Here is a 22,940-nt window from a genome sequence, read left to right as displayed (position 1 = left end):
TTTGTGTTTCCAATAAAATCCTGGCAGTAGAAGACATATCCAAACACTTCTTGTTCTTAGTTTTTATTTAACTCAAAATAGCTAATAACAAAAACATTTAAAAAATATCTCCAACACTTGACTTGACTATTCAGTCATTTTTGGTTGATGACACTTGATTATTTAGTTCTTGCTTATTTCCAGCATGTAGTAACACATCTATCATAAATAAATCTCTAAGAGTCTGCAGTAAGCTTTAAACCTGTATATTTAGATCCTAATCAAAAACCATGATTTAATTATTAGTTTTATATCGAAATATTTTTCTCCCACACAGAAGCTTATTAACTAATAATCATAAATAGGCTAGCTATTAACTGGTTTTCAAGGAAATGTCCAAATATGGCACATATATACAGGCTGCATATATGTTTTTATCCTTTACTACTCAAAATCTGAATGTCTGTAAGATGTACAGTGGAGTTATATCATAAACACATTTAATTTAATTCAGTACATGAGATCAGTGAAAAGGAAATGATAAGGAATAAGGAAAATAACAATCAATCTGGCAATTATACCACCTATTCAATGAATGGAAGCCCTCGAGCAAACCAAGATGAGTGTTGTCAATCTGGTGTTCCCTCAGGCACTGTAAGTTCATACCTGCCTCTTAGAGGCCAAGCATCTTGCAAGGCTAAGTATCATTCTAGTGTTTAAAGTTATGTGTTTTTTCTACAAAATAGCCCCTAAACACCAACAACTTCAATTGGTCTTCAATGGAAGAAACAGTTACCTCTTCCAACACTGGAGGAAAAACTGGCTGTCGTGGATGGAGATTTCCAATATGGCACCATTCTAAAGGGCTTTCAAGGATAATCTTGAGACCCCATTTTATCTTATGTGCCGACATTAGAAGCTAACCCCCTGGATATGACGCAGCTCCACTGTAAATTAAAATGCCATGATTTTAAAAATGCCCTAAATTGTCAGTATAATTTCATTTTCAGTTTAGTTCCTTCCTCACATTTAGCACAGTGTGTTTCTGTGATGCTCTCCTGGTGCCAGCACTTCAGAATGTTATCCATCACTGGCTGAGAAAAATCTCATGATGAAAAGATTAGTGTGTCATAAAATCTGAACAAAAAAGTTACCAAAGTTGACCAGTCTCACTATGATTCGGGATAAGATTTTCAATTAGCAAATGGTGTGACTAAAGCAGAGAGTAACTGTTTTGCTACACTCGGAGCTCCCAAAGATCTTCTTTAGCTTTCTTTCCCTGGGTTTCTAAATTGGCAGCTACATTCTACTTCTTAAACACTTGGCCTTAACCTCAGCACCGCCCTGGTTCAGTTTCTATTTTTAAAAGCACCATTCTAATGGAAATGTCCCTGCTCTGAATTAAGCTGCGGCTGTGAATTTTACCACTAGCGAGAGCCATTATGTCATAGAGTTTAGGTTAATTTGGTAGGTATCGATTTCCTTGACTACGACTTCGAAACTTGCTTCAGCTTCTTCTAGCCATGGAGGATTTCTACCTGGGCTGTAGATGAGGGTAAAATATCCCATGGAGAACTCCTTCAATAACCACATTTGGAAAATCTGAAAAACAAAAGTAAAACTGCTTTTCTTATGTACATCAATAAAACATACGTGCATCTCATAGAACGAAACAAGGTAAGGCCTAGGCATAACTCAGGGATCTGCATCAACATACAGTTTGCCCTTGTTTCGGATGTGCCATCAGTCATGCTGCTTCGGCCTCTAGCCACTTGAGTGTACCACCAGGCACTGCAGGAATGCACAGCCAGATTTGTAGCTTATTGATTTAAGGGATGTTCTAATGGTTAATGCTGCTAGGCCCCAGCTCTTTATCTGAATGTTTTCTCCCAAGAAAGATGGATTACACTGGCAATTCAATTTCTAACAAAATCTCAATATACTTGAAGGAATTCCAAGATTTCTACTGGGAATACTTTGCTGCAGTTTTTCCATTGTGGTTTACAGTAGTGTTTAGTGCAAGATGTCTTGAGTATGCTTGTTATATTATACTAGCTTCTAGAGAGCAGGAGGACAGGGGCCTGCCTTCCTAAAGTAAAAGGGCAGATTCCTGACAAAAGCCACACTTGTCAAACTTGAAAAATCAGCTACATTTTTATAGGAAATGCAAAGGAAATTCAGAGGTGTATGTTATGTTGTATCTCAGTTTAGTTATCACAGCAGGTAAAATATGAACAGATAACGTGAACAGGAGAACCAATCTATCACATGGTTCAGAATTTTCATTTATAAACTTCAGTCTGCACATAATTATATCTAGGATTTAAATAAATATAGTTATTATATAAGGCAATTAAGTGGCCCAATACTTTGAGCTTCCAAATAATATGTTCACTGATTAATTCAACCTCTACAGAGTACCTACTACATAAAACCACTTACAAGGGGATTGGACCTCCTCAGGCTCTTGGAGGAGAGGGCTCAGGAGAGGGAGCTGACCAGGTGGAAAGTCTGTGGCAGGTGGGAGCCTGAGGCTAGCGTAGCAAGAGGAGTGGTTGTAAGGGCAGGGGGGCAATTCAAGCCTGGTAAGAATGAACAGGAATTCTGGCTTTATCTGAAAAGCAATGAGAAGCTACTGAGGGATTTCAAGCAGAGTGAGACAGCAATGAATTGTTTTGAAAAGATGACTGTGGCTGCCATTCAGAGAGTGACTGGAGCAAGTTCAGGGTGGTGATGGATTCGATGGTACTAGTGAGGGATTTCATAACAGTACCTACTTAACAGGCTGTTGTAAAAATTGATGAATGAAACAAAGTGCTTGGACCCGAACTTGGCACATGGTAAGTACCAGCTATTATCACATACCAAGCACTGCCTAATTACTGGGAATATAAGTAAGTAACAGTGCCTGCCACGGAACTTACGTGCTAGTCAGGGAGACAAGTGAATAAACAAACAAAATGTGTTTTTAAAATATCTCCAATACGCAAGTACTCAATTACTTTTGGTTGATGACACTCACTTGATTTCTTAATGTTTGCTTTTACCCAACATGAAGTCACATAATTTTTAATAAAACATATCTTTAAAAGTTTGCAGTGGACTTAAACCTACATACTTAGATCCCAATCAAAAGCAATGACTCAGCTAAGTTAATTTTAATTCTAAACGCATTTCTCACACGCAGACGTGTATTGATACCAATAGCCATAAATGAAGCTGTTGATTAATTTTCAATAAAATGCCCAAATTAGACATATTACATGTATCAGCATATATGCATTTATCCTTTACCACTCAAAATATAAGAGTCTGCTTAAGGTTAGTGAAATTATATCACAAGCTTATTTAAACATTTTGATTCAAATCAGTAAGTTCAGCAAAAAGGACAAAAAGGAAAATAACATTAAATACTTTGGGTAATTCCACAGCACTCTAATAGGTCAAGCATTGGTTTAAAGTCAAGGAGGAAAAAAAAAGCAGGGCACGGGGCCAGAGGGTGACAGGGGACGGCAAGGTGAAGAAGGACCTTTGTGCACAGATGCTATTTGAGTGAAGTGGGGTAGCAGCCAGCTGTGAGGGTGTCTGGATGAAGAGCAAACCCACAGAGGGAAAAGAGCATGCCCAGGCCCTGTGCTCACCATCCAGCAAGCGCTAAGCATATGCTAGATGCTGGAGATTTAGAGGGTGAAGGTGACAGAAAGAGAGAGAGAAGGCAACACAATTTGTGATCATTGTTCTAAAGGAAGCAAACAGGGCGCTCTGATAAAAGTGAATGGAATAGAGATATTTTATAATGAGGTCCACCAACTAGTAACTGATGAGATAATCAGAGTTCTTTTTTTTTTTTTTCTCATCTGTTACAGTTTATTCCACTCTAAGCTGGATTTTGGCTTCATTACATGTATCATTTGATACAATGTCCATCACTCCTTAAATTACTCAGAAAACTGCCCTTGCCTTTGCTCCCCTTTGAGAGGTGTTGAGAAGGAATGTGATTTGGGAAAGGTTTTGTTGTTATTTTTGTCGGTTTTCATTTATTTTTATAAACATTTATTGTGAAGCTTAAAAAAAAAAGTAAGGGGGTGGAGGGGCTCTTGGAGGCTACTTGAAAGGAGAGCCAGCAAAGGCTCCCTGAAGCTGCACCTGAAAGAGGAGAGGGCCAACAATGTGAGGATAAGAGGGCTCGAGAAGGAGGAAACAGCAAGTGCCCTGCGGGGAAAGAGTTCAGCACATCTGAGGCCCAGAAAGAACTGCAGTGTGGCTGGACCAGAGTGTGTGAGGGGGTCCCGGCAGACACATGGGCCTGGGCCAGGGCCAGCCCACGGGGGGCCTTGTCAACTACAGTGAGTGTCTGGGGCTCACAGAGAGGGTTGGGATGGAAAAACAGTATTGTGACTCAGCTGTATACTCAAGGCCATCAAGGCCACAGCAAGGAGACTCTTCCAAAGAAAGTAAAATGAGAAGAGCAGAGGGTCTAGGACAGCCTTCAGAAGAGCTGCCAGAGCCAGGAAGAAAAGCAGAAAGGTGGGAAAGTCAAGGGGAGATGGTGTTTGAAGGAGGGGAAAGTGGTCACCAGTGGCTAAAGTTAATGAGAGGTCAAGGAGGAGGACTGAGAAAAGTCTACGGAGTTTAGCCACACTGCAGTCGCTGGGTATCTGAGCCAAAGTTACTTTGAATTCCCCAGAAAACTCAAAACGAAGGCCAAAAAGCATATGCTAAGAGAATAATGTTTTATTTTTAGCATTTTATAAGAGGATAGTGTTTAACTGTCAGAACTTTAAAGACAGACACTCCTCTGATTTTTATGGGTGTCAGTGTATCTGTGAAGGTACTTCCAGATTCTATACCTGGAACAGAAACCTCAACATTTTGTTAAGAGGCCTTATAACATGAACATGTGATGCAAGTACAATTTATCTTTAAATTAAATGCTAAAGAGTTGCAATAATGTATCACTAGTATAATACTTCTAAGACAATAGGAATCTGATTTATGACATGGGCTCAGCCAAAGTTCCACAAAAGGAGATGTAGTGGCTGGCTCTCTCATACCTTGTTCTGTCCTTTACATCAAATTCATGATTGACATTTACTCTCAAGGAGGAATCCCCTTTCTGTGCAAGCTGTTCAACTACATCAATATTCTACCAATGATCCATACTTCTTATTCTTTCTAACTGCAGACATTCGTCCCTGAGGCTCTTTCCCAGAAAGTTCCTCCCGTTCTTCATGGTCAAGCCAAGTGCATAGCACATGCTGCTTAAGAAGCTGGATGAATTGGATTTAAGGATCATAAAATATCTTGCCCTCTTCCAGAAAGCATCCTGGCTACTCCAGTCCACAGTGATCGTTCTACTCTCTACACTTTTATAGGAATTTCAGTCAAATGCTTAAAATACCTGAGCAGAAACAATACCTGGAGAAAGTACTTGTGGAACCATTTATAAAAGCTAGTAAGAGTGCTTCATAAAACACTGCCCCATACAGAGACAAGTCATCAGAAAGAGAAAGACAAGTATCGTATATTAACGCACGTATGTGGAACCTAGAAAAATGGTGCAGATGAACCGGTTTGCAGGGCAGAAGTTGAGACACAGGTGCAGAGAGCAAACCTATGGACACCAAGGAGGGAAAGCGGTGGGGGGTGGAGGTGGTGGTGGTGTGATGAACTGGGAGATTGGGATTGACATGTATACACTGAAGTGTATAAAATGGATGACTAACAAGAACCTGCTGTATAAAAAAAAAAAAAAAAAAAAAGGAAGTTCATTTGGTTGAGAAAAATAAACCCACTGCCCACTTAATCTAGACTAGGTTACATAATGAATATTTGTTAAATGTAATATCTTGTTAACATAATATCAACTAACACACCAGGCATATTTGTTACACATGGGAAGCAAATGTTAAAGAAAGGGGACTATTCCTCACTGAAGGGATTTTATAGAGAAAATACTACGAGACCATATTCGTGTGTGGTTGTATAGAAGAGGCAGCTTTCTTCTAGAATGGTCCCTCAACAGAGCGGGGCTGTGTCCTAGTCGGCCTTCTTTAAACTGAGAGCTAAGTGGGTGATCTGAGCACACAAGAATCCCTGCCACAGAGAACAGTCCCCTCTCTTGCTGGTGATAAGGTTTTATTGTCAGAATGTGGGAATGGTGTCCACAGATAATTTATCTATTGCTATTTAGCTGCTATGCTATTTAGTTACCCTCAGAAACAAAGGCTGAAAATTCACTATATGCAAAGAGCACAGAAGGAGAGATTAGGCAAAAAGGGATCCACCCACCAGACCTGTGAGACTGGGCAAATCAGGGACCTCCCTGAGCCCCAGTTTGCTCAGGAGCAAATGATGATACCTGCCCTGCCTATTTCATAAGGTTGTTAAGGAAATTAAATGAGCTAATGTCTGAGAATATACTCATGAAGAGCTGCATATCAGAACACTTTGAGAGGGACTCTGAATAATTTAAATTTCTTGGCACAAAGAAAGGACTCGGGTTAAAATACCAAATTACATTTACGCTTAAATTAATTCATTATACTTAAAGATACAACTTTTAAAAATGTGTATCTGACTGTCAAAGATGCTGTAATCTCCATGGAAATGGAGATATGCATGCAATGTATATACACAGCTTTTGGAAAGAAGCATTTTAAAAAAGGACCGGAACCTTGGATTCAAACCCTAGATAAAAACCAGCAGAAGCCAAAATAACACCACCCCCAAAATTAAGGACAATAAATACCTTTCCCTCTTATTACTCTAATTCAAAACAGCCCGGCAAGAGAGAAAGAAAAATTACATTTCCTCCTGAAAGGCCTGCCCCAATTAAAATTCTGAATGTCTCTTACACCAAGAGCACTGGTTTATTGGCAGATTATTAAGCCCTGGCCAATGTCACTCTGTTAGACCTGTATTAAAAACGTGGTTTATGTGGTGCAGGGTCAGATCAGTAAAGAGCTGTTAGCAGATGACAGGTTTGATTACCGCTGGCTGCAGGCAAGACGTATGGATCCCTGAGGAACAGCAGCACCGGCTGGTGGGACAGTTTGCTGGAAAGGTCAAGAACAGGCATGTCAGCATCAGGGGACGATGGTAAACAGAAAACACTACAAACTAGCTTTGAGGGGATCAAACTGCTGTGCGGGGACATCTCAAGGTTTATGTATCTAACGGTGCGGGTGAATAATAGCAAGCAGAGCTGTAGGAACAAACCAGCAGTGCGCTCATCTTCCAAACATGTCTTTGTGGAATTTGAAGCAGATATACAATCTATACCACAAATCACTGCTGCAAAGTGATTTTTTAAAAAAATCTTGTAGTACGATTATTGATGAAATGTATTCTTATTACTTGTATGAAATAATGTAGGACCTTTATTCCTCTAGCCTTAAATAGAATGGTTACTTCTGTAACTCCCCATCAAATATTTATCATCTTAAAATCAATTTGCTAGCAAAGGTTTTCAAGAAAATCTTGACTTGAAACAATTAGATGATGGTAATTAAATGTTTAACAAACCCTTAGTCCTATTCTTGGCTTGTATAACTGCTGACTGACTGGTGTTTGTTCTTACCTTGACTCTTCAGATTCTGTCTCATCAAAAGATCTAAATGTTTTTTAAAAAACAGAAAAGAAGACCATAAAAGTTGGGTCAGTATTTATGTCAACAAAGGAAGAAATAGCCAGTATTCTTAGAGCTCTGATTTGGGAGACATTTTGAAAAGAGAGTTAGGAATTTTCACAGAGTCACAGCATGGCTGATGCCTCATTCTAAGGAACCCTAAGGCTGCAATATTCTTTTTTTTTTTTTTTTTTTTTTGTGGTATGCGGGCCTCCCTCTGCTGTGGCCTCTCCGGTTGCGGAGCACAGGCTCCGGACGCGCAGGCTCAGCGGCCATGGCTCGCGGGCCCAGCCGCTCCGCGGCACGTGGGATCCTCCCAGACCGGGGCGCGAACCCGGTTCCCCTGCATCGGCAGGCGGACGCGCAACCACTGCGCCACCAGGGAAGCCCTGCAATATTCTTGAATTTCAATTTTCCTGGAGATCACTCAGAAATCCTATGGTTTTGCTTTTGGACTTCTATAATGGAGAAAAGATTTCACTCATTTCATTCCCACTATCTCTTTTTAAAAAATACACAACTACATATGAAGCTCAACCTCCCAGCAAATGCACCAAGTTGGAACAGGAAGCACTGACCATGCACATGACTTGGTGAGTGCGGTGTACAATTCTTGTTCTGAGGTGACTGAAAAGTGGCCCCGAGTAAACACTGCTGGTGAGGGAGCTGTGACAGGTGTTAGCCTCTCATCCAGCGGATGGCTGGGTTTTAATACAACTTTGGGTGTGGTTAGCTTGAACATCTTGTAGTTAGTGTGAGTCATTCAGGCAGATCTGGAGGCACCAAGAAAATGGATAGAACCCTCTCCCCAACTTGGATCTGCAGAGAGTTTGCGATGACATGTTCTCTGTAAACAGATTTAACATGTAAGAGATGTTGCCGACTGCCTTCGGAGGCCAGATCAACACAGGTGCCCAGAGCTGGGCGACTGGCTTGTTTCAGAGTTAATTCTTCAGAAGAACTTTTCCCAGTTGCTGCTGATATCAGATGTCTGGTTTCTTGGTAGAGAGGGATTAGGATCTGCAGCCCCCCATTTAGAAGTTCCTGAGGGAGGGGCAGCAGGAAAGAGCTTACGCCAAAGGCCTGGGCTCTGCCAGCTACAAGGCAAGAGATCTTAGGAAAGGCACTTTATTCCTGTGTCTCAGTTTTCTCAACTCTAAAATGAAGCGAGTTGGATAAAATCACTTCTAAGATCATTTACAGCTTTAAAATTATATGAACAGGGCTTCCCTGGTGGCGCGGTGGTTGAGAGTCCGCCTGCCGATGCAGAGTACACGGGTTCGTGCCCCGGTCCGGGAAGATCCCACATGCCGCGGAGCGGCTGGGCCCGTGAGCCATGGCCGCTGAGCCTGCGCGTCCGGAGCCTGTGCTCCGCGGCGGAAGAGGCCACAACAGTGAGAGGCCCGCGTAGCGAAAAAAAAAAAAAAAAAAAAAAAAAATATATATATATATATATATGAATAAATGTGCCAAGGGGATATAGACTTTGCACAAGTATTCACAAGTAAACATTAGTCTCTAAATAAGCTATCTAGATTTATAATTCCCATCATGTAACACCATTCCATACAAAAGTATAATTTAAAAGGTCAATTCTTCAAGTTTAAACCTGAATTAATGAGTGTTGGTCACTTGGCCACAAGACTCAGGAGCAATTCCTTTGACTACAAGCAGGGGGTGAGCGAGTGCTGTCCCAAGCCAAAAGAATGGGTGTGGCCAGGTTGGCCCTCCGCACCACCTGTGTTATTTGTTGGGCCACAAGTGATTGAAAAGTAACTTAAGATACATGTCCAATAGGTAAACAACTCTTACCCACAGCTCTCTGCCTTTGGTAGAGAGGGCAAATGTCGCACATTTAGGAAATCAAGAAACAGTTTGGGAAGTTCTTCATTTTCTAGAATGACAGCCTGTGAAAGCAGAAAACAATTAGAAAGTGAAGTTTGCTAGGCAATCAATCAATCAAATAAACTATTTTGAAAAGTCATAACCATCCATCAAAGTTCTTACCAGCATTATTACCCAAAAGCAAAATTACCCATTTCACCCACCAAGAATTTAGGCCAACACACATGTTATTCAGTGTCAGCAAATGCTCCATTTTATCTATTCTTTCACCCAAGCAGCATTTACGGAGCATCTACTATATATACTTCAGATGCTGACTGGGGGCAAGACAGCCAGGCACCAGGTAGACACAGTTCCTGCCTTCATGGAGGTACTAATCCAGAATGAGTATTTTAAAAACCTGGGAACATCAATAATACTGCTAAGATAGTTACATCAAGTTTTCCTTATTTAGTGATAAAGTGATCCGAAATTGTGTGTGTGTGTGTGTGTGTGTGTGTGTGTCTATCTACAAGAAACCACTACTGTTCAGGAAATACTATACATGGCTTTTTTAATTGGAAGATTTAGTCAAGATCCTTCAGCTAACACCTGTTTCAGCAATAGGATCAACTGACATTTATTGCTATTTGGACAGCTCCACTTAAAGGGTCACTAACAGTTTTACCACTAAGTGTAAATCAGTGTATATGCTGAAAACAAAAAAAATCTATAGAGTTCTTCCATTTAGGGAGCTCTGCTAAATAGCTGCCATAATGGCATAACCATGTCAGTTCTCAGATATCCAAATTATGCAATTTCAAGGAGAAATCTAATAGAGAACTGTAAGAATGCATTTTCATATATATTTATTTTTGAAAGAGTCTGTCAGAGAAATGATTGCACATTTGCTCCCCCAACCTTTTTTTACAAAGACCATGGGAAAAGCATCAGACGTTGCGCAATAATCTCTAAAATTAATGTAACTATTCTTAAGGTTCATTTTTATAATTTACCATGGCTTTTTTTCCCCCCCAGTAAGTACATATTGTTTAAAAAACAATGAGAATTGATGGACATATATACACTACCAAATGTAAAATAGATAGCTAGTGGGAAGCAGCCACATAGCACAGGGAGATCAGCTCAGTGCTTTGTGACCAGCTAGAGGGGTGGGTTAGGGAGGGTGGGAGGGAGGGAGATGCAAGAGGGAAGAGATATGGGGATATATGTGCATGTATAACTGATTCACTTTGTTATAAAGCAGAAACTGATACACCATTGTAAAGCAATTATACTCCAATAAAAATGTTAAAAAAAAAACAAAAAAAACAATGAGAATTGATGCTGAAATGTTATTCACACAGCTGATCAGGAACAGCTATGCAAGGTGATGCAAAAGATACATAACACATGAAAAAGGTCAAATTGTGTGTGTCTTGTATACACATAATTCTATATAATGTATTGTTTTTAGCCATAATTTACATCTGGAGCTGCCCCATTTCTCACCATGTTTTGGAATTCTGTTACCCAGTTCAGGACATATAAATGGAATAGGCTACTACAGAGATCACCAGTGCTAGCACACTGACCTCTGTACTATATAAGTGCTCAACCGTCCTGCTGTTCAGTCCCTGGAGAGGGATAATCTGGAGATCCAGCCTTGTCTGGGGTTCTTACTATTCCTTACATGGCCATTGTACCCACTGAAGTTTAAGAAATAAAAAAGAGGAAAATAAAGATATTTGGGGTAATACTTTATTCATTAAACAAATATTTATGGAGCACCTATTATGTTAGGCACTGGGATATGGCAGTGAATACTACAGGTCAACAGAATGTAGGCTGGTGGAGAAAATTAGTGATAAACAAGTAAACACACACATAAGTTAAACTTGCCTTAGAATACAGTGACACAGAATCTGCACTCTCTAAATGCCTTCGCATCCATCCCTCCATCTTTCTAAAATGTTTACTTTTTTCTTGATTATAAAGTAGAAAAATGAAAAATTCATAAAATGGAGAGAAAAAAAAAACCCTCCCCTATCCAGGGGCATTCTTCCATTACTATTTCTGTTTCTTTCCTTCAATTCATTTGGCTTTCATCTAAATTTTTATCTATCCACGAATATTTTTGGGGTGCCCAGGTCATTATTTCAGTGCCCAAAATCAAAGGTTCTAGGAATCATGATACATATGAAGTTCCAAGGAATTTTTTTTCCATAATACAAGTTGCCATGATTATCAGCTTGTACTTGTAGCTATCTATTTAAGAGGATAATACCTATTTGAATAATAAAGCTTAATGTTGTAACAAATACAGAGCTGTTCACCCTGGCAATAGTTTTAATTATGTGAACAAGTGGTAGCTTTTAGATTAAAAAAAACAGGGGAGGGGGTAACCATTATTATCTCCACCCCCATCTTTTAAAATAAATTAAATCAATAACAAGTGTGGGACACTTTTAATGACCTGAACTACTTAATTTCCAGGATCTTTAGACATGTCATCCATCACTGCAGTATGGAGGAAGACATCTCTTGAGTGTTCGGGGGGGTTACTTTCGTTTTATTAATGCAAGATTTAGGGAATTTTAACAAGGTGAATTGTTTATTTGCCTTGACAGATTGGCTTACAATGCACTGACTACATCTACAGCGTGATCATTAATGACAAAAGACAGGCAAAAAGCTGTTTACACTGCAACACCAGGACGGGAATTAATCCTGCTCTGCCTCCCCAGAGTACTCCAAATAGATGATCATGTTGTTTTAGGTCAGATATACTAGAAAAAAAGAATATCGAAAACTTCAAAAATTTGTGAGCATTTTTGTTAAATGTTCACTGAATATTCTCAAATAATATTTTCTATAAAACAATGACCAATGTGGATTTCAGAATTTACAGTTGTAAGAAAGCAGCACTGGTTGGGGGGAGGGTGTTAGTCAAGCTTTCGGTTATGCGGAGGGAGTATCTCCTAAACTGTGCTAAGAAGGCTTGTAAGAAAATAATTGATACTTAAGCCCAGAGACAGAGTATAATGGGGTAGAATTTACCTAGTTTAATACATATGTACAAGTGAAATGATTGTCATTAGTTAGTACAGAGATGCAACAGAGAAAATGTATTAGGTCAACCAAATCTTTTGGTTCAGAAACACATGACCGACCACATTCCATGAGTGACCCAACAGTGAAGTGGGGCCTCACAACTGTTTCATTTACATCCTCTTCAGTTTCTTGAAAAGCTTCCGCTCAAGAAGAACCACTCCTTCTTGATGCTGCACCCTGGGCCATCCAACATGCTTGGGACCCCAGTCTGGTCTAAATCACCGGACCTATTCACTAGATAAGCTTTTGATTAAAAAAAAAAAATATATATATATATATATAAACATTTTAAATATCAAATAATATTTCCCTGTTGTTTTAGCTTGCTTATCTTATTTTTTTTTTTTTTTTGCGGTACGCGGGCCTCTCACTGTTGTGGCCTCTCCTGTTGCGGAGCACAGGCTCCGGATGCGCAGGCTCAGCGGCCATGGCTCACGGGCCCAGCCGCTCCCCGGCATGTGGGATCTTCCTGGACCGAGGCACGAACCCGTGTGCCCTGCATCGGCAGGCAGACTCTTAACCACTGCGCCACCAGGGAAGCCCTAGCTTGCTTATCTTTATTTTTGATTTAACTTCAATGGTAAATTGAATGGTCATTTTCATTCTTTACAGAGGCAAGTGGTGTAGTGGAAATATGTAGCTTTAGAGCAAGACCTGGGTTTGAGTATCTCCTCTGTCTACCTTAAAGGTCATTGTGAGGATTAGGTGATGTCTCCAAGAGTCTCTGGCATGCAATTAGCATTCGATAAATGTTAATTCTGTTTCCTTTGAATTTTTTTGTTGTATCAATTCTCAACCATCTATTTTATTGGTTTTGGAGGTTTGGATTATTGTCTATCTAACAAACAGAGCTTCGTAGTCCTCTGGGATTCATGGATCCCTTTGAAAATGATGAAAGCTGAGAATCTTGCTTGCTGAAAAATACACACACATATATAATTGTGCTGCCAGTGGTAGGGGGTCCAATAGGCCCCTGACAGCCCAGCCAAAGATGCCTGCTTGTAGCTCTGATGTGGCAGCAACGCTGCTGGGCACACTTTTCATTTGGCCTGGAGCCTGAAGCACTGCTGGGCCCGTGCTGGATGCCAGCTCCCCAAAGGACACGCTAGCCTTCTTGTTTCAGTTTTCTGCCTCTTTGTCAATTAGAACCCCGCTGGAGTGTGTGCTGCCTCGCTATTAGAATTCATGAGTGCTTTCAGCTTTAGGCTGTGGTTGAAAATATTTGTCTGGCCGTGTCTGGTGAAGGATTTTTTTCTGAAAGTCCAAAATCTACTGCTGTACCGGATTTAGAAAGCAGTTCATATTTATGGCTTCTACATCTTCTAAATATAACTCTAGAATTCAATAAGCTGTGGTGTTGAAGGTTCCCAAAGTTAGCAAAAAAGGAGGGAAAGTAAGATTTAAACTCTATTTCTACAGAGTACAGCTGATGAAGCACTAGTACGCCACACCTGTTATGAGATGGGCATTTCGAACCACTGGGCAGTGATAGGTCCCAGGCCTGGTACATTCTAACTGATTAATTAATTATTCTGATGGTAGAGTCCTGACACTGCATGCAAGTTGGAATGCATGGCTGGGTAGCTAATTTACACAGTAAAACGTCAGAATTCAAAATGAGCATAATAAGTTGAAGAAAAAGTTGGAAATAATCCCATTAAATCTTACAGGTTAAAAAAAAATCTTACAGGTTAAAGTACTGAGTCAAATACTGTAAGAGGCAGAATTAATTAATCTCCAGATGCAAGTTGGAGAGTAGGTCACAAGTGCTGTTGGTCACAAGTAGTAGGTGAGCAAGAAAGTCCTGTTTCCACAAAGGTGTAAAATGAGCTGAGCAATCCTCTCACTCCACTGAAAGCAATATTATTTAATCCCCAAGGAAAGAGAAATAAGAATAAACTCAGGAAGAGCTAGAGGCAAGCAATGAAAATGACTAAAAGATTAAAATAGTGTCCATATGAAGAGGTCACTCAACAGTGGGTACCAAGCACGGAATGAGGTGGTGGAGGACCAAGGAGATAATGTGGTCTTTAAGTTAACTAACCATTCTGTTAAGGAGGGTGGCAGTTTCCAAAGCTGCTGGAACAAGAAGAAACTACTGTCCAAACCAGCAGAGAAGGAATCTATCTCTAGCTGAAGCCTGTGCCATAAAACTAGGAAAAGTGGCACATGCATGGGAAGAGTAGGAATCATAAGAGCTTCTAAATATCTGGGTTCTGAACATCTTTTAGTTGCTCTTTCATACACATGCAGACTGGAGATGCTACAGAATTAACAGAAAACCACAGTAATTTCCAGCCAATTTACCACTTAGGAAGTACATAGGCTAAAAATCAGGTTGTTATTAAGATGCACAAAGGAAATGGGGCTAAATCAAAGAACTGTAACAAGTGTGTGATATATTATGTAATAGACTTTGCTAAGACTATATCCAACTTTGATAAATATTAAAATGGGCAATTGAGTGTACCTTGTAAGAAGAAAAAAATAATTATTATTCTTTACGACCACGTTACTCAGTTACAGAAGAATAAATAACTTTCCTTATTATAGACCAGAAATACCACTCTAAAAAAAGAATGGAAAAAAAATCTCTATGAAAATATTTACCAAAAAATTGCCTAAAGGGAGCAGAAAAACAAAAGCATTGGTAGCAGCATCCTCCTCCAGCTCAATGTTTACTCCAGGAGAAATGTCTCTTTTATTGAAAAGGTGCAATTATCATCATGTAACAGAAATCACAAAATCCCAATTTTTCTACATTATCAGCTTTATAAAATCACGTTCCCAAAGGATACCATTGATTAGTTGCACATGTTCTTTCTGTGACATCCCAAATACTTAATTGTCAGTTATCTTTTCTTCTTCAGTAAGTAAAATGTAGTCACAAAATTACAGAGGGACCTGTTCTGCCTTAACCTTCGCTAGATGCCATCATTCAGTGGAAAACACTGGTAAAATATCACAGGATAACGCCATCCGACAAGGGAGACATATAAACACTGTAATGATTTCCCATGAGTTTCCATTTTAGAAAATTGTCACTAAGGCGAGCATAAACGGTGACATATCTCCACCGAGGACACGGTGAAATCGAACGCTGGCATTCTAGTTAGGTCCAAACCTACCCAGCAGCCAATTATAACAGGAACGGAACATCTTGCTGAAAACTTGGACAAGACCACTTTGCTAACCTTCCAAGATCACTGCACAAAGCTGCGCTGTTTTCACTGATTTGATCCTTTTACTCTCTTTTCAAAACATTAAAAAAAAAAAACCCACCACATTTCTTCCCATTGTCTATCAAGGTTTTTTAACAACTGCAAGAAACCTCTCAGTCACAAAAGCCAGGGTATTGAACTACGTCTGGAGGTTTCCAAGAGTCCTGAAAGCTCTTTTCCTATTCCACCTTGTTTGGTTTGAAATGCCCGATGGTTGAGGTGACAAAGTTCATGACAGTTTTTCCTCTCTTCACCAGGAAAGATGCTTCACACCACACCTGCTTCAGAGGTGCAGCTAAGAACAGGGAGGGAGAAAAATCAATACCTCCTCACGGCAGTAAGTGGGCTGCCGTGTCCCTGTCCTCTGGGAACAAAACCTACCAGCTCACAGGGGCTTTGCCGTCCTCGGTCCTCCACTTACCCCTCCCCAGCACTTGCTCACAATTTCACAAAATGAACCACAGTAAGGTTACCAAAGGAACACTTTTTTAAAAAGTCGGCCGGTAAATGGATCTAACGAAGGCTGATGACCACCTAAAAAATAAAAATCAGATGTGCTTTGGAAGAACCCAGTGTACCACACATCCTTCATTGTGTGTGCCACCCTTCCCAAGACACGTCTCCTCTGTGTCTGGTGAAAACTGCACTATTCATAGATTCAAATAGACATCTGCTATCATTTCACAGGGCTGTACAGACTATCTTGCAAGAAATCTGAGGACTTGCACTAAAAGCTGAAGGCTGCTAACAAGGGCCCATTTAAAACGGTAAAGAATCTGTGCAAAGAAACAAAGTCATCTGGCTTCAGAAAGATTTGACAGAAGAAATCTAATTTCTGATAATATGGCTAAAAAGATAAAACTAACTATGGAACAATAGCAACTGGAAAACCAATCATCTTTTGAACTATTTTAATACCAAAATTTATGTCCTCTGTGTTTCTGGAATATCTATTCATAAAAAAGATATCTGTTTACCAGGTAACTAAGTACAACCACTGGCACAATGGGTAACCAAAGAAACATTGTCTTGTCCTCCCAGGATTTACAATCTAGTGGGGGAGATGGATGGTTTTCAAATAATCACAGTGATGAATGTGAGATTACAAACTGAAATAAGTACCTTAAAGGGAAGTAAATCCCTTCTTAAAGCAACAGTAAAAAAAAAAAAAAAGCACTCTATTAACCTGTGAAGTACTAACAAAGCTTCCCTGGGAAAGTGACCCTTGGGCTGGGAGTTGAATGAGCTAATAGGATAAAGGGAGTGGGGTATCTCAGATGCAAAGCACAGCACACTGTTCAAAACACAATGTGTTCAAAGACTTGTGGAAGGTGGAAGCGTGTCATTAGGAAAACTGAAAGGCCAGTGAGGCGGTGCCTGAGGAAACAATGAAGCTGAGCAATAAAGTAGGAGAGCCTGAGCTGGAGAGGTGGGGCAGGGCTTCTGCGTCATGTGAAGGATGATTTGTATTTTGACTACAACTGGAACAGCAGCGGTGCTCCTCGGATCCAGTGACTGTGCATTATAGCCTCTCTTTGGCTGTCTCTAAACAGCTTCTTAATCTACTGAGTTAATATTAACCATTAGATTTTCATTTCATATTTGGTTCCTTTTCAAATCTGCCTGTTCTGCTTTTCTTAGGCTCATGATCTTTTCTTATGCTTTCAATTATTTTAGACATTTTAATTTTGGGTTTCCATTCAATTGTCCTTTTACTTGAACTTCTTGGGATTTAATCCTGCTTTTGTGTCTCTCACTCATAGCTGTTCATTTGCTTCTGTTTTGTAGTTTAGGTTCATGAGCTCATCTTCTGCAGGGCTTTATCTGTGGGAAAGGCTAGGCCAGGTTCAGGGAATGACCCCCGCCCCAGTGGTTTTGCTTCAGCTCCGAGGAAGTACAGCCCTGACTGAGATGTAGTCAGCTTTGTGAAATGATATATTAATTTTCTAGATTGGAGGCATGAGATCATGCAGATACAGAAACTATAAACCCTAAACTCTCATGAAACATGGTTGAGAAACTTTGTTAGGAAAACTTTTGTCCATATTCAACGGATTTTCATAGGCCAATGGTCTCCAAAGTGGGTTACAGAGATGTGGAGAGTTAAACAAGATAATTAATTGTGATTCAGAAAAACAAATATTAAAAAAGATTGAAAATATATTAAAAAAAGATTTAAAATGAAAAAATAAAAAAACTACCTTTTCTAATTTTTAATGGATTTATAGCAGTACATGTATAAAACATTATTAAATATGCATATATTGAAGTATCATGCTCAAACTGTTTTTTGATAAGGCTATATAGTCATAGGTCAATAGACTATTACTCTGACTACAGTGCATAAAGAATTTATAAGAGCCAGTAAGGCCCAATCTATCCAAACAACACTACTGAAATAGTCTACCTTAGCCTTGGTTATCCTTTTACTAGGGTATAGCTCTATTATTAGAAATGCCCTTCCCACCTCTTCTCAACAGGCCAACTCCTACTTCTCCTTCAAGTCTCAGCTCAAGTGTTACCTCCCTTAGAAAACATTCCTGAGACCCTCAGATTGGGCTAAGTTATCATTTTTTAATGTGCGAAATAAAAGAATCATTTTATGTGATGTGATTATTAATACTGGATTGAATCATATTAACTTTCAACAATTTTAACCTACCACATAAGGCAGTTTTCATATAGTTTATAACAACAATATTTATTTAACGCCTGGTCTGTGCTGGGCTCTTTATCTTATTTAATTTTCACAAAACTGTGACATACTTTCATTATCCACATTCTACCTATGAAGAATTTGGGGCTCAGAAAGTCTAAATCACTTGTACAAGGTTTCTTAAAGGGTAAGGGGTCAGGCAGGACTGGAACCTAGGTCTCCCTAGCCCTAAAACTACTGATCTACAGATGTATCTATTCACTGAGTCATTCATTCATTCCATAAATATTTACTGATGTTTACTGCCTGCACAACAGCACTGGGCTACATAGTTTAATTCTTTTCTTAGTAAATTTTATTGGAATCCTTTATCTTTTCCAATATATATTTTTCTACTGTATTTATAAATTTAATGGAACGCATAGATAAATTTAATGGAACTACTGAAATTTAGCTCCCTTAAAATGCATTTCTAATTTTCTTTGGATTTAAATTTTTGCTTAACATCTCAACTAATTCTTATAAGTATATAAAGACTCCAAGAAGAAGAACAATAAATTCTATTAATTTCTGTCCTATATTAAAAAAAAAACTGAGGATAAAGCAAAAGCAAAGACCAAAATTATCTGGCCTCACAACATTTCAAAACCTATTTGGCAACTTCTGACCTGCTCAATTCTTCTTTGACTGGGTAAAATGCTTTAAAGCCATATTTTACATACTTTTGATCCATTTAAATTACTTAACTATATGTTGAAGAACAATGTGGCTCAATTACACATTATAGATAACACCAGATTTATGAGGCATTTTCTTGATCTTCAAATAGAGAAAAAAAATTCTAAAAGCAATAATAAACTAGCTACTTATCTATAAGTCAAAACTAAAATCAGGAGACTAATACATTTGAATAAAATCATGTATTACAAAGCAAACCAAAACTATATGGTAAGACACCAAATGAAATACAAATTATAGAATATGCTTATGGAAGCGCTTTTTACTTTAAAGAAGAAATAGAAATCAGAACTAGGCTTGTAAGATGTTGCCTGCAGAGAGCCTCTGGAGATTGGTTTTTAATGAAAGATTTACAATTAGCCTGGCCTATGTGTGTTGAGGAATTGATGTTTTTAAAGTGTTTAAAGTGCTTGAGGGCTTCCCTGGTGGCGCAGTGGTTGAGACTCCGCCTGTCGATGCGGGGGACGCGGGTTCGTGCCCCGGTCCGGGAAGATCCCACGTGCCGCGGAGCGGCTGGGCCCGTGAGCCATGGCCGCTGAGCCTGCGCGTCCGGAGCCTGTGCTCCATCCGCAATGGGACCACAAGAGAGGAAGGCCCGCATACCACAAAAAAAAATAAATGAATAAAAGAAAATAAAATCCCAGCTCTGACCTATCAGGCGATTCTTTTCTGTGTTAATTATCATACAATGTGCTGATAAGATACAACCACTACAGGTGAAATATGACAGATATTAAGAAGCGTATGAAAAAATCTAAAACTACAAGGAGTTGATACAGACAACCTTTTCAAGTAGCTCTCAGAAACGCGTACCGGGAAAAAAAAAAAAAAGGGCTTGAAAACAATTTGCCCTCTCAAGTCCCTTAAACATGCTCCCAACTATCTACTTTATTCCTCTGATTTATTTAGCATTCTCTTTCTTCATATACTGTGCACTTTGACACAGCTCCAGCACAGCTGAGTTTCAAGAGATGTAGTTTATATCAGTTAGGCTTTCCGAGGTATACACATTCTCACTGCACTATAGCTAAGACATAGTGTACTGGGCAAACATCTTTTTAAAATTTTTAATGAAGACCACCAACAGTATTTTATATTTGTCCAGGTATAAGCACTGCATTGAGTCTCCTGTTTATATGCTAAAGTTATGCAACTAATGTTTTACATGAATTTAAGAACCTTGAATGAGGCTGAACTGGAAAGTTCATAGTGCATGGTACTCAGTGGGAGCACTTAGTGGGAAGCAGCTAGAGAGTGAGACAGAGACTTATTCTGAGATGCAGTAGCAAGTCCTCAGAGAAATGTACCAAAAATGAAAAGTGGCCCTTGTGGAGATGGTTCATAGGTCTAAAGTGAAAAACAAGTCTATATAGGAAATAATAAAGGAAGTGGGGAAGAGGTCCTTGACCTCTTGGCTGCAACAAAAAATGCAGTTAATGAAATTGTTCACATAAAATACACCGGTGGGTTAACAGTAGCCCAAAAGGACTACACCAAGGGAGATGGACTACGACAGCATGAAAGAAGAGAGAGTGGGTCTATATGTACCTGGCTGCTAGTCACCACATCACGTCCAAGCAGGAGCCTGTGTTCTCAGTCCATGGAAAGAAGAACACACCTACTCTGGTCCTTCCCCCAAATCTGATGCTGAAATAAGTCCTCCCATAACTTGGAGATAAATTATCGATGTCTATTTAGGGATTTACACTCAACAGTGAACATGGACCCTTTTCTGGGGGATTCCAGATTATACCAGCCAGCTCCCAGGTTTCCCAGGAAGTAGGCAGAGAATGACTGCAGGGAAAGCTACTCTACACTTAAGCTTGAATTCTCTGCCTGCCTTCTGCCACTGGAGGCTGTGGCACAGACTGTTGGTTGCCTACCCAAAATCCATGCTCCATTCTTCCTTATTAATGGAGCACAAATTTTTTTTGGGGGGGGGGTTTGGCAAATTGCCAAGCTAAAAAAAGCAAATGGGAATAACAAAAAACAATGACAGTAACACCCCTCACACATTTCCCAGATTCCCCTACCACGTGTTGCAGACCTGGCCACTAAGATGTCAGTGGAAGTCACCGGATGAGAAAGAACCAAAAAGTTCCCTAAAAGTGAACAGTCAGGCTCCGCTGGCCCTCCTCTTTTTCCTCATCTTTTCACCGCTTTCCCCTCCCCTCTTTCCTGGAACATGAGCGTAGTTTCTGAGTTCATATGTTACCTTGTGATCATAAGGGAAAGGCCAAAAGAATCAAAGAGATCCAATCCCTGACGATCTTGGGCTACGGAAACAAAACCCACAATTACCCACCACTGGTAACGCCTGAGGAAATAATATGCCTGAGAAAGAGAAACCCCACTTTTAGTTAAGCCCTTTTATTTGGACTGTTACCTGTGGTAGAACACAAACCCCTGCTGATACAGACTTCTTGCCTCCGCAGATCAAAAAGTCCAATTTTTGGCCCAAAGAGCAGAGTACTAGGTAGAATATTTTAACAAATAGAGAGAAGAAAAGGAAAAACCCAACTCTGCTATTTTACTTTTAATTCACTACTTTAGTACTGGGTAGAATACTTTAAGGAATGAAGGAATGAAGGGAAGAAGGGAGGGAGGGAGGGAGGGAGGAAGGAAGGAAGGGGGGAAGGAAGGGGGGAAGGAAGGGAGGAAAGAACCAACCCTGATATTTTTATTTTTAACTTACTACTTTAAAAAAGTCCACAACATAAAGAATAGTCTATGAAAAATCAAAAAGCCATTAGATTCACACATACATTGCATTGTCTATAAAAAGCAAGAAAAGGACAAATACATGAAAAACTTATCTGCCTAACACAGCAGGTGCCAAGAACACATATTACCAAATAGTAAAGAAATCAAGCATATAGGTAATGAGATGAGACTAAACAAATAAGAATGTAAGCTGATTATCCAGAAAAATATCCTACCAAATCACAGACAGTATCCCTACGGAAATGGAAAGTGTTTCATTAAACTTATTTTACAAAGGATTGTCCAAATCACTGTAAGGTGAAACAGAGGGAACAATTTAGCATTGGCTGGTGGAAGAAAATACAATTCTACTTTAACTTTTTAATCACAAATTTTATGATCTTTTAACAGCTTTCTATTAAGAGCAATTAAAGGGAGATAGAAAAGATTTACGTTGATACTCTAGAAAGTTAAAATGACTATATACATTTTCAAGCAGAAGTTTTATATTTTGAAGATATTAGCAGTTTGAGGGTAAAACACTAATTTATTAAAAAAGAAGAAGAAAAAGCTGGAAGATGTGCCTCTGGTGTCTGAAGATAACATTTTTGGATTCACTTCTGCTCCCTGCCCATGGCTGTCCCTGGTACACAGCCTGCTGAGAAGCCAGACATCACTGGGGCTAGGCAGAGATACAGGAGAAACACAAGGGTACAAATACAACAGAGCGACCAATGCACAACCTGGACACCTTATCAGGCCTACACACTAACCATACTAGTCTACCAGACCAACCATCCCAGGTAGTGGTCTACTCACCCACGTTTACCCCCAGCCTGGCCCAGCTATGCCCCAGGAAGGGATCCAGGGAGGCACCAGGGAGCACGTGACAGGCAAGCTCCTATTTTCTGCCAGCAAATCTTTTTCGTGTATGTTCCCCCAAGGCTCAGCTGGGTGTCATCACCTGGGGGTGGCCACTGATCAAGTGAACACTACACCTTATTATTTTATAGTTACGGAGAAATGGTAAACAGGTTGTTTCTGTTTACAAGAATTTTATGCACTTTTGAACATT

At 39.7% G+C, this 22,940-nt stretch overlaps 1 protein-coding gene across 3 annotated transcripts in view; it reads right to left on the bottom strand.

Annotated features, from left to right (window-relative positions):
- SNX24 (sorting nexin 24) overlaps positions 1-22,940 on the bottom strand; it is a 175,847-nt gene that overhangs the window by 4,944 nt on the left and 147,963 nt on the right. For 2 of the 3 annotated variants that reach the window (XM_028493161.2, XM_028493162.2), the window contains exons 4-7: positions 9,422-9,516; positions 7,562-7,594; positions 6,973-7,037; positions 1,518-1,581 (exon numbers count right to left, since the gene is read on the bottom strand). In XM_028493161.2, coding sequence (XP_028348962.1) covers positions 1,518-1,581; positions 6,973-7,037; positions 7,562-7,594; positions 9,422-9,516 — 257 coding nt within the window. Of the gene's footprint in view, positions 1-52; positions 1,582-6,972; positions 7,038-7,561; positions 7,595-9,421; positions 9,517-22,940 lie in introns of those variants that run through there. The other variant, XM_024122619.3, reaches the window with a different exon arrangement.

Source organism: Physeter macrocephalus, chromosome 8 (genome assembly GCF_002837175.3).
Source record: "Physeter macrocephalus isolate SW-GA chromosome 8, ASM283717v5, whole genome shotgun sequence".
Classification (NCBI taxonomy): Eukaryota; Metazoa; Chordata; class Mammalia; order Artiodactyla; family Physeteridae; genus Physeter; species Physeter macrocephalus.
Note: the sequence above shows the minus strand (reverse complement) of the source record. Positions and strands in the feature narration are given on the sequence as shown.